General features: G+C 35.5%; 1 protein-coding gene across 6 annotated transcripts in view; it reads right to left on the reverse strand.

Annotated features, from left to right (window-relative positions):
* PDE1A (phosphodiesterase 1A) overlaps positions 1-13,668 on the reverse strand; it is a 349,210-nt gene that overhangs the window by 22,714 nt on the left and 312,828 nt on the right. For all 6 annotated transcript variants that reach the window (XM_067026418.1, XM_067026419.1, XM_067026416.1 and 3 more), the window contains 2 exons: positions 13,107-13,227; positions 11,904-12,049 (listed from right to left, as the gene is read on the reverse strand). In XM_067026418.1, coding sequence (XP_066882519.1) covers positions 11,904-12,049; positions 13,107-13,227 — 267 coding nt within the window. The remainder of the gene's footprint in view (positions 1-11,903; positions 12,050-13,106; positions 13,228-13,668) is intronic.

Here is a 13,668-nt window from a genome sequence, read left to right on the forward strand (position 1 = left end):
AATTAAAAGAAAAGTAAACTTCCAATCTTTTTTTGTATTGCAAAGTAGAGAAAAACACTTGATAAATGTTAATTGAGTAATATTGTTTTAAATAAAGTCAATTTAACAATCACACTTTATTTTTAATTTCTCTTCTGAAACAACTGCAAAAGTTGTTTGTCTTGTTGAGCTGATGCTGTGAACTGTTAACTTATCTGGTTTTGTTCCCACTGGTCACCATGGTCCATGCCCATTCAGACAAGTAGACATAGATATTATTAGTGAAGTACCCAGAAACAATGCATACACTCTTAGTCTTCAGATTCATAAGCCACATCCATCAATGGGACAAAGTTTCTTGGAAAATACTTAGTCAAGTTCTATACTTCCCCACTCATACCTCCAGAAGATATCTAGGTTTCTCATTTCCTGGATATGGACTGAGGTTTTTACCAAGAGTAGCAAGAAGGATAAGGGTAGCCTTCAGAATGGAGGTGGCAAAGGTTTGACTCATTGTTCTAGTGGCAATTTTTTCCATTCCTATGGAACCAGAGGAAGATGGGAGAGAGAAGAGAGTTGGAAGATACAAGAGAGCTAGAAACTTACAGCCTCTGAGACAGGACCCTGGGTTTAGCCAGACCTGTCACATTTTGGGTTATTTCTAAGTGGGAAAGTATGAAAGATTTTATAGATAAATTCAGGGATCTAGGAGTAGAGGAGACCTTGTCTCCTGAGAATTCCCATATCTGGAATTCTGAAAGGTGGCAGCAAGGTAGGTGCTCTCAGGTACAAGGACTGGAGTAGAGGTGTCTATATGGAAGGTCAGGGTAAAGAGCCTGGGAGTACCCTGCAGTCTTCAGTCATGTGTAAGGAAGAGCAGCCTGTTCTCAGGCCCTGAGAAGCATCAAGAGGAAAGAAGAATGAGAGAGAGTAAGCAGGCTGGGGAGATCAAAGGTTTGACAGACTATAATGGTAGAAACAAGGGGTCCCGTGTCAGAAGTAGGAGCTGATAACAGCCAGAAGCAGATGGGAAGGTATAGGTCTGGGAAGATGAGAGGGAGAGTGCCCAGAAGTCAAACAAGGACTGATACTTATCCCAAATCCATAACACCTCATTAGTCTCTGGGGACTCTGATGTTATCTAAAGAAGGAAAAGGAAGTTAAAAAATCCTAATTTTTACTTCCCAGTATCCTAAATTGACCAGGTTTACTCTGATTCAATTAAAACATTTGACTGATAAGCTTATGCTTTCTACAAACATGTAACAAAGGGGACTTCAGCTGGAAACTATGTTTGGTCACAGAAAAATAACAGAAGTTACATTATCTGTGCACCTGATTCGTGGCCTAAGAAATAGTATAGTTATATACTATTTGAAAAACTTAAATACTTAATAGTTTTTAAAAATCTACACAGTATTTGGATACATTTTCTTCTGTCTCATGTTTTCTGTCAGGATCCAAGAAAAAAAATCTCTGCTGAAATAGACAACAGCTATTTGGGTCATCATGGATAATTCTCAAAAAACATGGCATTGAGTGGAAAGCTAAACATAAATGAATATATATGACATGATTCCATTTTCACCAAGTTTTAAAATAAGCAAAACTAAGCTATATATTGTTTAAGGTTATACAAAGGTATAATTATCACAAAATTCAGGTTAGTGATTAGATCATGGAAGGAAGAGAAGGAAAGAAATGATTAGAGAAGGACTTATAGAACTACTAAGGCATGGCACAATATTCTATTTCTTGGCCTAGATGGTAGGGTTCCTCCCTCCCTCCCTTTCTCTTTTGTTCCTTCTTCCTTTCCTCTGTTCCTCCCTCACTCCCTCTCTCCCTCTCTCCCCCTCTCTGTCTCTCCTATTTTTTTTTTCAACATATAATTGTTTGAATTTCGAATTCATGACAGTCACTGTTCTAGGAGCTTGGAATACATCAGTGATCAAAACAAACACCCTTGTTCTCATGAACCTTATTTTTAATGGGGTAAGAGAAACAATAAAAATTAAGGCTAATAAGGCAATTATTTATAGACTAGAGAGTGCTGTGTTATGAGAAAATAGTTGGTGGGGGTTATTGGGGGCAAGGGAGGAACATGGGTGGAATTTGAAAAATTTTTCCAGGGGAGGAGTCATTCATTGACAAGGTGACAGCTGAAGTTGGACTTGAAAGCAGAGAGGGAAGCAGCTATGTTGTATTTGGGGGAGAGGCGTTTCTAACAATGATGCTGGTACAAAGCTCTTAAAGCAGAAAGGTATCTGACATGTTGTAAGACAGGAAAAAAAAGAACAGTGTGGAGGTCAGTGTGTCTGGAGTAAGGCAAGCAGGTGAGGAGAAGAGAAATGCAAATTGACTCAGCAAGATAAGGGAGGTGAGGGTGGATCACAGAAAGATTTATGGGCAGCAGTATGTTGCACCAAGACCCAATTGTTACATTTCAGAAATTTTACAAACTATTTGTTAAAACTACTTCTTTAAAGTAAAATTATATAAACTTACAATTAAATAAACTCTATTCAAAACAAAGGAGATAAATACTCAGAACTCATCATTGCCTAATTATTTTGATACATTTTACTATTATCTATGTCGCGAGGTTATTTCTACCATATCTGTATAATGCAAATATATAACATGCACCTTTTCCCAACTCCATGTTTAGATAAATTATATGGATAGCTTGAAACTGGCCATGGTGGGAATATTCACACCATGGATATCATCGAACTTTCCGAATCGGGGCTCAAATTATTGTTTTATTGCTGTTTAAAAAGGTGGAGATAATGATAAAAATAGAGATTGAATTTAAGACTGTGTCATGTCTATAACTGCTACATTATAAATAGCACAAAAATCGAGGGAATTTTCTTCCAGCATTCAAATGCCATTATCCAATTAAATGACCAAGAAATCATTTGTATCTTGGATGAACAAGTAAAGTTGATATATACCTTCCATGTTTTCTAAGTTCTGACATATATTTCTGTACTTTCATCTTACTCCTTGACAGAAATGAAAATATCAGTCTGAATGACACCCATTTGTCTGTTGCAACCATAAGTCGACAATGGACACAAGAGTTTGTCAAAAATCAGTGAAAGCATTCTGGATTAATCAATTAGCTGTATAGAATTTATAATAGACTATTGTATATTTTATTATTACTTATAAATTATGTGCTACACATTCCTTATATTAATAAACCTGTATTATAATAATAATAAACCTGTATATATACATACATATATATACATACATATGTGTGTGTATATATACATACTTTTTTTGAACTAGTTGTTAAACTTTGCCAGCATACTACTGCTTGTAGGCCACTATAATGATTGTCTGTTATAAGAATGTATACTTTGTTATTTACTTATAAATAGTGCATATATGTTTTTATGTATTCCTTTTCAGTATGCATTATTTCAAACTTTTAAAAAAACTAAAAATCTAAATAACTTTAAAAATCCTATGTAAACATTAAGGAAATTGAATCAGCAGGTAAAATTATCCCACAAATAAAACACTAGGTTTAATGGTTTTTAAAGGTAGTTCTACCAATTTCACATAAGCTCAAGAATTTTAAAACTCCAACTCATTTTATGAGGCTAGTATAACCTCAATACTAAAACTAGACAAGGTCAGTATGATAAAGAAAAATAATAGGTAATCTCACCCACAAATATAAATTTTATAATGCCAGCCAAAGTAATACATACACTTTTACAAAGTTAATACCTAACAATTAAGTTGGGCTTATCCAAGGAATACAAGATAGTTCAACATTAGAAAATCTATTAATATAATTCACTGTATGAATCAATTAAAAAGAAAAATCATGTGAATTATTTTAAAAAGCTACAGAAAAGATATTTGTTAAAACTAAACATTTTATTTTAACTTTATTTTCTTAATATTGATGGGAAATTAACTTCATAAAGAGCAGATCAGAGAAAGTAAGAAATATCACACTTATGCTGAAACATTAAACATCTTCCCTTTAAATTCAGAGACAAGCTGAATGTCATTATCACTTCCATTTCAGATCATTCTGGATAAACTTGCTAGTGCAGTTGACTCAAGAAAAACAATTATAAAAGATATACATTTGGGAAAGAAAAAAACTGTCATTATTTGCAGAAGATAAGTATTCAAAGGCAAATTGTATTTCTATACACCTGCAAGAAATACTCATTCAAAAAATCAATAAAAAATATTAAATACTGATGGACAATCCAAAAAAATATATTCAGAAATTTAAAATATAGTTTTGTTAATTATAAATATTAAGTGATTACATAATATATTATATGCTTAGTATGGTGCCTAACATCTAATATCACTAACAAATATTTTCCATCATCATTACTATTGTTATTATTGTCAAAGAAAAATGAGCTTTCTGAGAAACATGAAAGAAGACATAGGAATGATAAGATATATATGAATAGGATAAAGAAGACAATACCATAAAGAAGACAATTCTCCCCAAACTTATATCAAAGAAATTCTAAGCAAAATCCTATTTTTTTCCTTCTTTTTTGGTGGAACAGATGAGCTACTAAGCCAAAAGCAGGTCTCAAAATGCTCAAATGAATAATATTATATTGAACATATTCTATGACTCTCGAGCAATTACGTAGGAAGTAAGTCACAAAAAGAAACTAGAAAACACTGCTATGTTTGAGATTTTTAATACATATTCTAAAATGTCAAGCTTGCCTTAAGCTAGCTCTAGGTTTCCTTCTGGTTCTAAACAGCTGTGATTTGTGCACAGTGCAACTCCAGTAGCATCTCAGTTCCCACGTTGCTTCCTTTTCTCACTTCTTAATCATCTTTGAGCCTAGTATTTGGGGGTTTGAATCAATATCAAATAAATCAGAAAATTATTCAGCACAGTTAAAAACATAGTGAATTCCATTCCAGACTGACCACCCAGATTTCATTCTGGGACATAACTAGTTTTCTCAAGTACACATTCTCCTTGAGAAGATGGAAAAGAAAACAGATCTGGGATTGATTTATGGTTTTTGTTCCAAGCTAGGTGGATTTGGTGGACCTGGGTCAATTTGGAATTCTTGTGTCTAAAGAAGAACCAGTCTCTCAGGTGACTTACAAAAGCAACTCCTCTGCTTCAAGGGAGAACAGATATTTGTGTTTGTTATTCAGGTACTGTTCTAAACAAAACCTAATCTACTCCAGCTCAGCTTCAGACCCAGGTGTTGCTCATGATGCAGGATGGCAGGCCACCAGTGAAAATGAGTTACTTTTATACGGCACTTTAAAATGTATACATTTCTTTCCTGTATAGGAATTCCTTGGTTGTTAATTGGGGGCATATCTCACCCACTGACCATCAGTTTAGGCAAATGTACTCTTTTATTTTTTCTCATTTCCTTGGTGCCTTGTTCTCAAAGCTGCATCACAGACATTCAAAACTCTGGAGCATAAATGCGGATTGGTCAGAATTTATGGGAATGTCTGCTCCTTCATTAGGACAAATAGGATTTTCCCAATAATAACATGTACTGAGGGTAAGAAAAGTTATGTGATTGGCCTGAGACTCCATAGGTAGAAATAGAAAAGTGACTTTCCTCACCATTTCCCCCCATCTGCCTCACTAGAGGACAGTCACACACCCTCTTAAAATCTCCTGTTTGCTCTAAAGTAGTACAGAAAAACATAGACTGGGCAGAGACTTAAGATGCTGAGGAAAGCTGAATAGATAATGAAGGCATTTTCCTCACTCTAAATGGATAAATTTAACCAAAAACAATTTGGGTTGGAGGAAATAATTTTTTCCCTTTTGTATTTGCCAGTCATGGGCTTTACTTTTTGAAAACACACTGTATCAAAAAGGAATGCATTTACATACAACATTCTTAAACAGATTGTTCTCAGATCCTTAATAGAAGGCTTACTGAATGAAATAACTCTTTAAAAAAGTGTTTTGTTTTATTGATGACCTAGGAGCTACATACCTTGGGGCCTAAGCATCCATACCTTCTACTGCTCTAGGATTAGTGGGATGTTTTTGAGACAACTATGAAATATAGTTTTAGAGCTGGCATGATGATGACCAGACATCTGGGATTCTGCTCAGAACCGTGATGTTTAGTCATGCATCATATAACGTGCTTATTTTCATCTCAATGCAATAAGGAAAACTTCACCTTCAGTATATTTAAGACCAGAGGTGATGGCAATGGGAAATTACAATGGCAGTATCTGATACACACTGATTTTAAAATAGATGACTCTTCTAGTTGATGTGCTTTCACAGCAGATCACAATTAAAATTTTTTATTATGAAATATTCTATTCATAAAAATGGATTATATTTACATATATAAAGCATATATGTTAGGTATAACCATAATCACCAAATGAACATGTATGTCTAGAACCCAACCAAATAAGTAAAATATTACTAACTCCTAAAAAAATTCTCCATCCTTTCCCTAGAACCATTCTGAATATTTTCTCCTATCATTCTTTAGTTTTATCATGTGTGTATTCTAAAACCTATTATTCAGTTTTTAGTTTTTTTAAACTTTCTATAAATGGTATCTTTCTATATTATAGCAGCTTGCATATTTTGCTTAATATTATTTGTGTCTTTCATTCTTGTTGATATTCACAGTGAAGTTTTATTTTTCTTAACAGCTGTATGCTGGTTCATAATATGAATATGAATCAGCTTATGAATTAATTTTACTGTTGTTTGCACGTTTTTTGCACTCATGAACAATGCTGCAATGAATGTTTTGCTCATGTCTTCTGATGCACATGAGCAAAAGTCTCTCTAAGGTAAAAATATAGAAGTGAGATTGTTGGGAAATATGGCACGTGCATCTTCAGCTTTGCTAGAGAATGCCAGTGTTCTGCAAAATGACTATAGAAATTTACACATACACAATTAATGTGTAAGAAAACCGAAAACTCTGGCATTGTTCTTGACTCTTCTCTAGATTTCATATCGTACTTCTAATCTATTAACAAATTCTATCAGTTCTATTTTCAAAATATGTCCAGAATCCAATGTCTTTGCTATCCCTTCCTACACATGCTTACGTGGATCATGTATCCAGAATTTAGACACTCTCCCTCCACCACTACCACCTGATCTGAGCCCGCATCTTTGTTCTGGGTTATTAACAACAGCCTCTTCCTTGCCTCCTTTTTTTTTTTTTTCTTCCATTTTTGCCTACAAAACATAATATTTTCCATTCTGTAGCTAGAGTAATCCCTTTAAAATTTCAGTTCATTTTATTTTTATTTTTCTTCTTCAAAATCATACATAAGGTTTTCCTATCTCTCTTGGACCCAAACCAATGATGTGACATCATGTTACCCATCTAACACATTGCCTACATTATTCCCACTTGCCCAATTTCCCTGTTTCACTTGCTTCCTGTTATTTCTTGCATGTCAGCCAAGCTCCACATCCCAGATATTGTGCTAGTCAGTTCCTCTTTCTGAAAACTTATTCCCCCACCTCTTATGCCAGACCTCCCCATAAGTCTTTCTAACCTCCTTCATGTATTTATTTACATTATCACTTTCTCAGTAAAGCCTTTCCTAGGCACCTTATTCAAAACTTCAATCCTGCTCCTAACTCCCATTCTTTCATGAAGGTAGGTATTATTGTCTCCTTAGTTTTTTACTGTATCCCAGAAGCACAGTAAATAATAATTTAAAAAATAAAAGCCAACTCATGTAGTGGCTAGTATTTTAGGTACTTGTAAGCAGATTACGTAAATCAACTCATTTAATTCTCCCAAAAACCGATGTGGAGAGAGAGGACTTCCTGTTAGAGTGATGTAAAGAGGCCGAGGGTTTCCTCTCCACAGAAAACAAGTATACAGTTGCAAAACATTAACAAAAACAACTATTCCATCACACTGGAAATCAATCAAGGCAACACAACACTCTAGAAGCATTTATTCTTGAAAAATTTCTGGAGATTCAGGTAAGAACAAAAGGAACCTGTGACCTTCTCGCCTGGAGCTACACCCAACCTCCTCTGCCAACCCCAGCTTGAGAATGGAAAACAGCTTTGCTGCCAGAGGAGGTAGACTCAGTTTGAGTTGGGACAAGAGGGAAACAAAACCCTGTTTTCTCCAACATAAACTGGTGGATTTAGTTTAGAATAAATGGGGAAAACCCACAGCTTTGCAAGCCTGAGATTGTGGTCCAAGTTTGGGGTAACTGGTAGACCAGGAGGATTTGACAGAAAAATCCTAGTAATCAAAGAGCCCTGGAAGGGCTGAGATAGCTCTCCACTGATTATCTGAGGAACATCTCTGACTGGCTGAGGAAAAACCTTGAGAGGGTCTTCCTGCACTAGTTTGATTTTTCAAAACAATGTTAAAAAGCAGTCTCATATTCTTGAATTTCAAGAAGATGTTTTAAATGTTAATTATTAAATATAAAGTCTGTATTTCTAAAACTTTTTAAAAATATCAGTTACAAAGTTTTCTAAGGTTTTTGTGTTATTTGGTGGAAAGGTATAATTATTGGTTAACCTCTTTGTTACTTACTATTGATTATACATTTAAAATCTAAATAATTATGAGAATAATAGGAATAGAGTGCAAATGTTTCAAACCATAAAGGAAATAAATTGGGATAGAACAAAAACTTAAGCAGTAAAAATGAAGGCAAGAAAAGTGGGAAAAAAATAATAGTAGAGTAGGACTATCCCTCTGAATTAAAAAAATGAACTGATATTGAATTTTCTTGACTGTTCTTTCTGCATCTTTTGAGATGCATTTTTCACCTTTTATCATTAATATGGTGAATTGCAGTAATAGATTTTTTAAAATGTAAAACCAAATTTGCACTTCTGGCATAAACCCGATGTGGTAATAAATTCAGTCTGCAAACCTATGACTTCAGTAAAGGTAAACAGGTGCCCTCAGGAGAGATTCTGGCTCCAAAGTTTCCTTATTTCTCTGAATTTCTGTTTTATCTTTATTTGGACAGGTCCTAAGTGTGTCAATTTCTTTTCAACAATATTTCATCAAGCATAGTTAGTTGTTTTTACCATATTTCTTTAAGTTTATCTAGATCACCATTGCATTGGAAATAGAAACCAAGTGTACAATTTTATAAATAATGAAAATTGAACATTATTTGCTTTATTCAAACTATGTGTACTCTCCACAAGTACCCCTTGGAAATTATATTATCAAAATACTTTATAATTTTAATTTGCTTCAAGCCAGACTTCCTGTGCTTAAATCTTGGTTCTATATTTTCTAACTGCAGAACTGAGTTATTATTACTCAATTCTAGAAATATAAGTTGAGAACTTTATGCAAATCTAAAATTTACCTCTGTGTGCAACACAACATTCAATAGAGCACAGTGCCAGAAAGTTTATTAGAAAGGGAGCAATTGTAGTTCTAATCCAATTTTGACACAGTGTTTTCTTTTATGACAAATAGGTTCCAGGTGATGGGTTGATATTTGGGGTTCACTGTTGTTCATTTTAGTTAAAACTTTCTTAGAGGAGAGTGTATCTTGGTCAATTGGATTCTTTGGATTCGTTGAAGATAAATATTTCAAGTCAATTTTTTCCAACTTTCTTGAAAGATATGGGACAGTAAAATAGGAGGGAGTGGGAAAAACCTTGGGGTAAAGAATCAGTTTTGACTCTAGTGCTTAGAAGCTGTGTGATCCTCAGTTTCCAAATGTATAAAATGGGGATAATACTTTCTACTTCACAAGGTTGTAGGAGAAAATAGGACAATATGTCTAAAATGCCTGGTACATAGGAGGGGTTTCAGAAATCTTGTTTCCCTCCTCTCTTCCCTTCATTGCTGAAAATCTAATATATTCATTCGTTTTCCTTTCTGAATGAATATATTCAAAGTGAAGTTTAAGTATTCATTCATTCTTTCATTCAAAACCACATTCAGTAAATAATTTTACAGCACCTGTAGTATGCCAGGGACATGCCAGCTCTGAGAAAATAATGACAATACAATAGATATTGTTCCTGTTTTCAAACAGCTTATGGTCTAGCGATTTACATCTTATAGAGCTTCAGGGTCAATATCATGAGTATAATTTGTTTATGTAGAGGGGAAATTCTAGTCACTTGAAGTCTCCAGTTAGATGGGTTTGACAATGTTTTAGTATGGTCATCTGGGTCTTGTATTGTGTGATGTTTTTTATTGAGTGACAATAATGTATCATTACAAAGACCCTTCGTAAGGGCCAGGAATAGCTATATAATTGCAGGGCACAGTGCCAAATAAAAATAAGGCCCCTGGCTCCAAATTTTTTAACAATTTCAAGATGATGATACTAGAGTATTTAATTATGCATAGGGCCATTCTGAGTGGGGGATGGGGGAGGAACTGTGTGATCACACAGGTTATATATCCAGGAAGTGGTCCTTGTAATGGCTGTATAGAGCCACAAATGTTTGGGAAACTCTATTTCCTTTCAACTAAGATTAGACTTAAGTGGCTGGGAGAACATGAGTTACAGACTCAGATGAAGGCATTAGATTGGTATTTTTTTTAAGTTTTCTAATAGCAGAGGTGGAGAAATAACGCAGCCCCATCCAGGATTAACTGACTAATTAAAAAAATATTTACTGAGTGCCTGTGATATGCCCATCACTGTACCAGGAGCTGAGGACACTCTGGGAAACACAGTAGACCACGACCTGACTTTTGAGGATTGTATGTTCCCATGTGGAAGACAGAGGATAAGGAAAGGAATAAATCAACATCATTGATTATGGACTAGTGATACCACTTTGAAATGACTAAACTTGGTTTGAATAGGGGAAACCAGGACAGAGGACATTACTTTTAGTGGTCAAGGAGGGTCTCTTTGGTGGGCGGCCTAGCATGGGGTTTTAGGGCACTGCATTGGCAGATAAAGAATGAATTTCAGCTCCTTCACTTACTAGTTGTGGGATTTGAGGCCAGTCACATAACTGTCCTCTACCTCAGTTTCCTTATCTGTAAAATGGGAATAACAGTAAGATCCATGTGAGAATTTAAAAAGTTATTAAGTACTGTGTTTTTCAAATTAAAAATAAAATACAGATTGCAGAGGGAGGAACACTCCAGCCAAGGAATGAATCAGCCAGCCAAGAAGGAATCAGCCTTGCAAAAAGCTCCAAGAAGAGAATTCCTGGCTGAAGAAACAATCATTGCAAAGGCCCTGGGGTATTATAAGAACCTGCCAGAATGCCACTGTGCAGGGAGTATAAAGCGTGAGAGAGACAGGTCTATGGGATGCAGCGTGAAAGGAGAAGGGCCAGATGTGGAATTTGAAAGCTAATTTCCTGCGTGAAGGATAATGACTGATACTAACTCACATGCCTTGGAAGACAAATAGACTAATTAATCTGAATAAAAAACATGTCAGAAATAAATAGAGCTAGCCTCCCATTTGTTTTCTTTGGTAGCCGATTACAAACGATTCTCCCAACTCATGTGTGAACCTGTCAGCCAAAGAAGTAACATAGCAAAACTGAAAAAAACATATACTCAAATCTCTAACACTAAGTGTTACATTCTTAATGCAACACAAAACTACTTGGAAAGCCTAAAACATAGGATCAAAAGTACCTCTAGAAATGAACAGGACGTTACTGTGCCACATAAAGTTTTGTCGCTCTTTTATTGTCCCATCCTTCACATCCACTTCACTGCCACCCATGTCAATACTTCTGCAGCCCACATGGCACAAACAGAGCAGAATATCTTTTCATTTAACAGACAAAGCAATTTTCTTATGAGTAGTCAAAGGGTAGCTAAATTCTAAACACCTCCAAGGGCTTGCATATTTTATAAAAGAAGAAATCTAGGGGGAAAAAATCCAACATCTCAGAGGAGGAGTTAGGACAGAGAGAGATGGCAGTAACCCTTCATAAACAACTGTACCTTGAGCAGCTAACTCTTTCCACCTCTCTTTGTTCTGCTGGATGATGTCCACCAGGTTGTTTTTGAAGCTCTTCAGGTCCACGCTTGCAAGGGAGTAGTCTGGGGAATAGGTTCCATCATTCACGGTGCCTTTCATATTTGATCGTCTAGAGGAATGAGCAAGATGTGATAACAGAAAGGTGCTTGAGCTAATAGTAACCACCAAAGAAAACAGGAAATACCAAGGGTAGGATATGGGATGAGGAAGCAAAGCCTGAGACACTTTACAAAACCAGCTACAGAAGCAGGGAGGCAGCTGCTCAGGCCCAGTTTTGAGCACCTGTCAGGGCTGCTCACCTCCTACCTTCCTCCCCTCACGGAGAGGGCCAGGCCCTGTTGGGATTCCCAGAGCAGCAGGTCAGGGCCCACATGTATTATGGGGTGGGGGTGGGTGAGGCCTAATGAGAGCAGCAGAACCTTGAGCTGAGCTGACTTAGTGGTGAGTCCACTGGTGAGCAGCACAGCGGCATCACCATTCTGGAGCTAAAAGTGGGGTAATGGTCCCTGCCCTTCCGTCACCATGTAATCTCTAGGATAACGTGGATCTTTCTCAGGTAGAACATTCCCTCAGTTTCCTCATTAGGGCAACATTTAGGAAATGTCAGTATGTTATCTGGAAAAACTATGTGTTCAGATGGACAAGAATTTAGCATAATTTTTCTGCAACTAGAAGTTTTAAATAACATCCCTTAACACATTTATCATTGAAAAAAATCTAGATTGAAATATTTTAAGTTACATGTTATACAGATCCACTGTATTCATGTCATCTAAAAGGCTAACTTTGATGTAGGCATCTTTCTAGACATACAAGTGGGCTGTGATTGATTTGTTAGCAAGCCAACACAATGCCCGTCTCCCAACTGCCCACCACTACCAGACATGTTACTATAATCCAGGACATAATTCATATATTTCAATGAAAATTAAAATAATATTTATTCTCCTGAGTATTGAATACAATTCTGTTATACTCCTTAGTACTTTGATATTTTTTGTAGTGGACATCAAGTTCCTAATTTCAAAGGCAGATGCAATATATTGCAGAGCCATTAGGTGGCAATACTACCTAATAATTCTTCTAAGAATTTCCTGCCTAATGTAAGGAATAATAAAGATAATCATAAGTAAAAGGGAAAAGATGCAAAAAAGAAAACATCAAACCTGCTTGCTCCATAGGAAGGAGTTTTGGTTTTTGAGTCTTCCTCTATAAGAGGAATAATAATTTTCTCTGTTGAGTCTGTCAGAAGAGAAAATGTTGGCTCTACTATGAAATCAATGAAACCTACAAAAGCAAAAACATAAATAAATATATTCAAGTGTTACGATTTCCCGAATTCTAACATTAGTAATAATGCAGAGATTCTGATGCCCCTGATAACAAGTTTCAACTACAACATTGGTTCAGCTTACCCCTTGCAATTATTTTTAATCCAATAACACAATCTTTAGAGAGTTTAACTGTTCTACAAAATCATCTCTCAAGCAGTGCAAGTGATACAATTTAAGCTTGCTACCTCAAGTGTATTGGGTTTCCTACTTAATATTCAGCCTCATCTTATTGTTAACTATAATTTCAGATCTAACCAGAGTCAATCTATTTTCCTGTTAATGAGAGGGATCACTCTTCTTTCTGAAAGGTCTTCACTTGTTCGTTGAATTTTATTATTGACTAACAAGAAATAATATGTAAGCTCCAAAGAAACTAAATAATTGAAGTTTTTTT

This window comes from Kogia breviceps, chromosome 2 (assembly GCF_026419965.1).
Source record: "Kogia breviceps isolate mKogBre1 chromosome 2, mKogBre1 haplotype 1, whole genome shotgun sequence".
Classification (NCBI taxonomy): Eukaryota; Metazoa; Chordata; class Mammalia; order Artiodactyla; family Physeteridae; genus Kogia; species Kogia breviceps.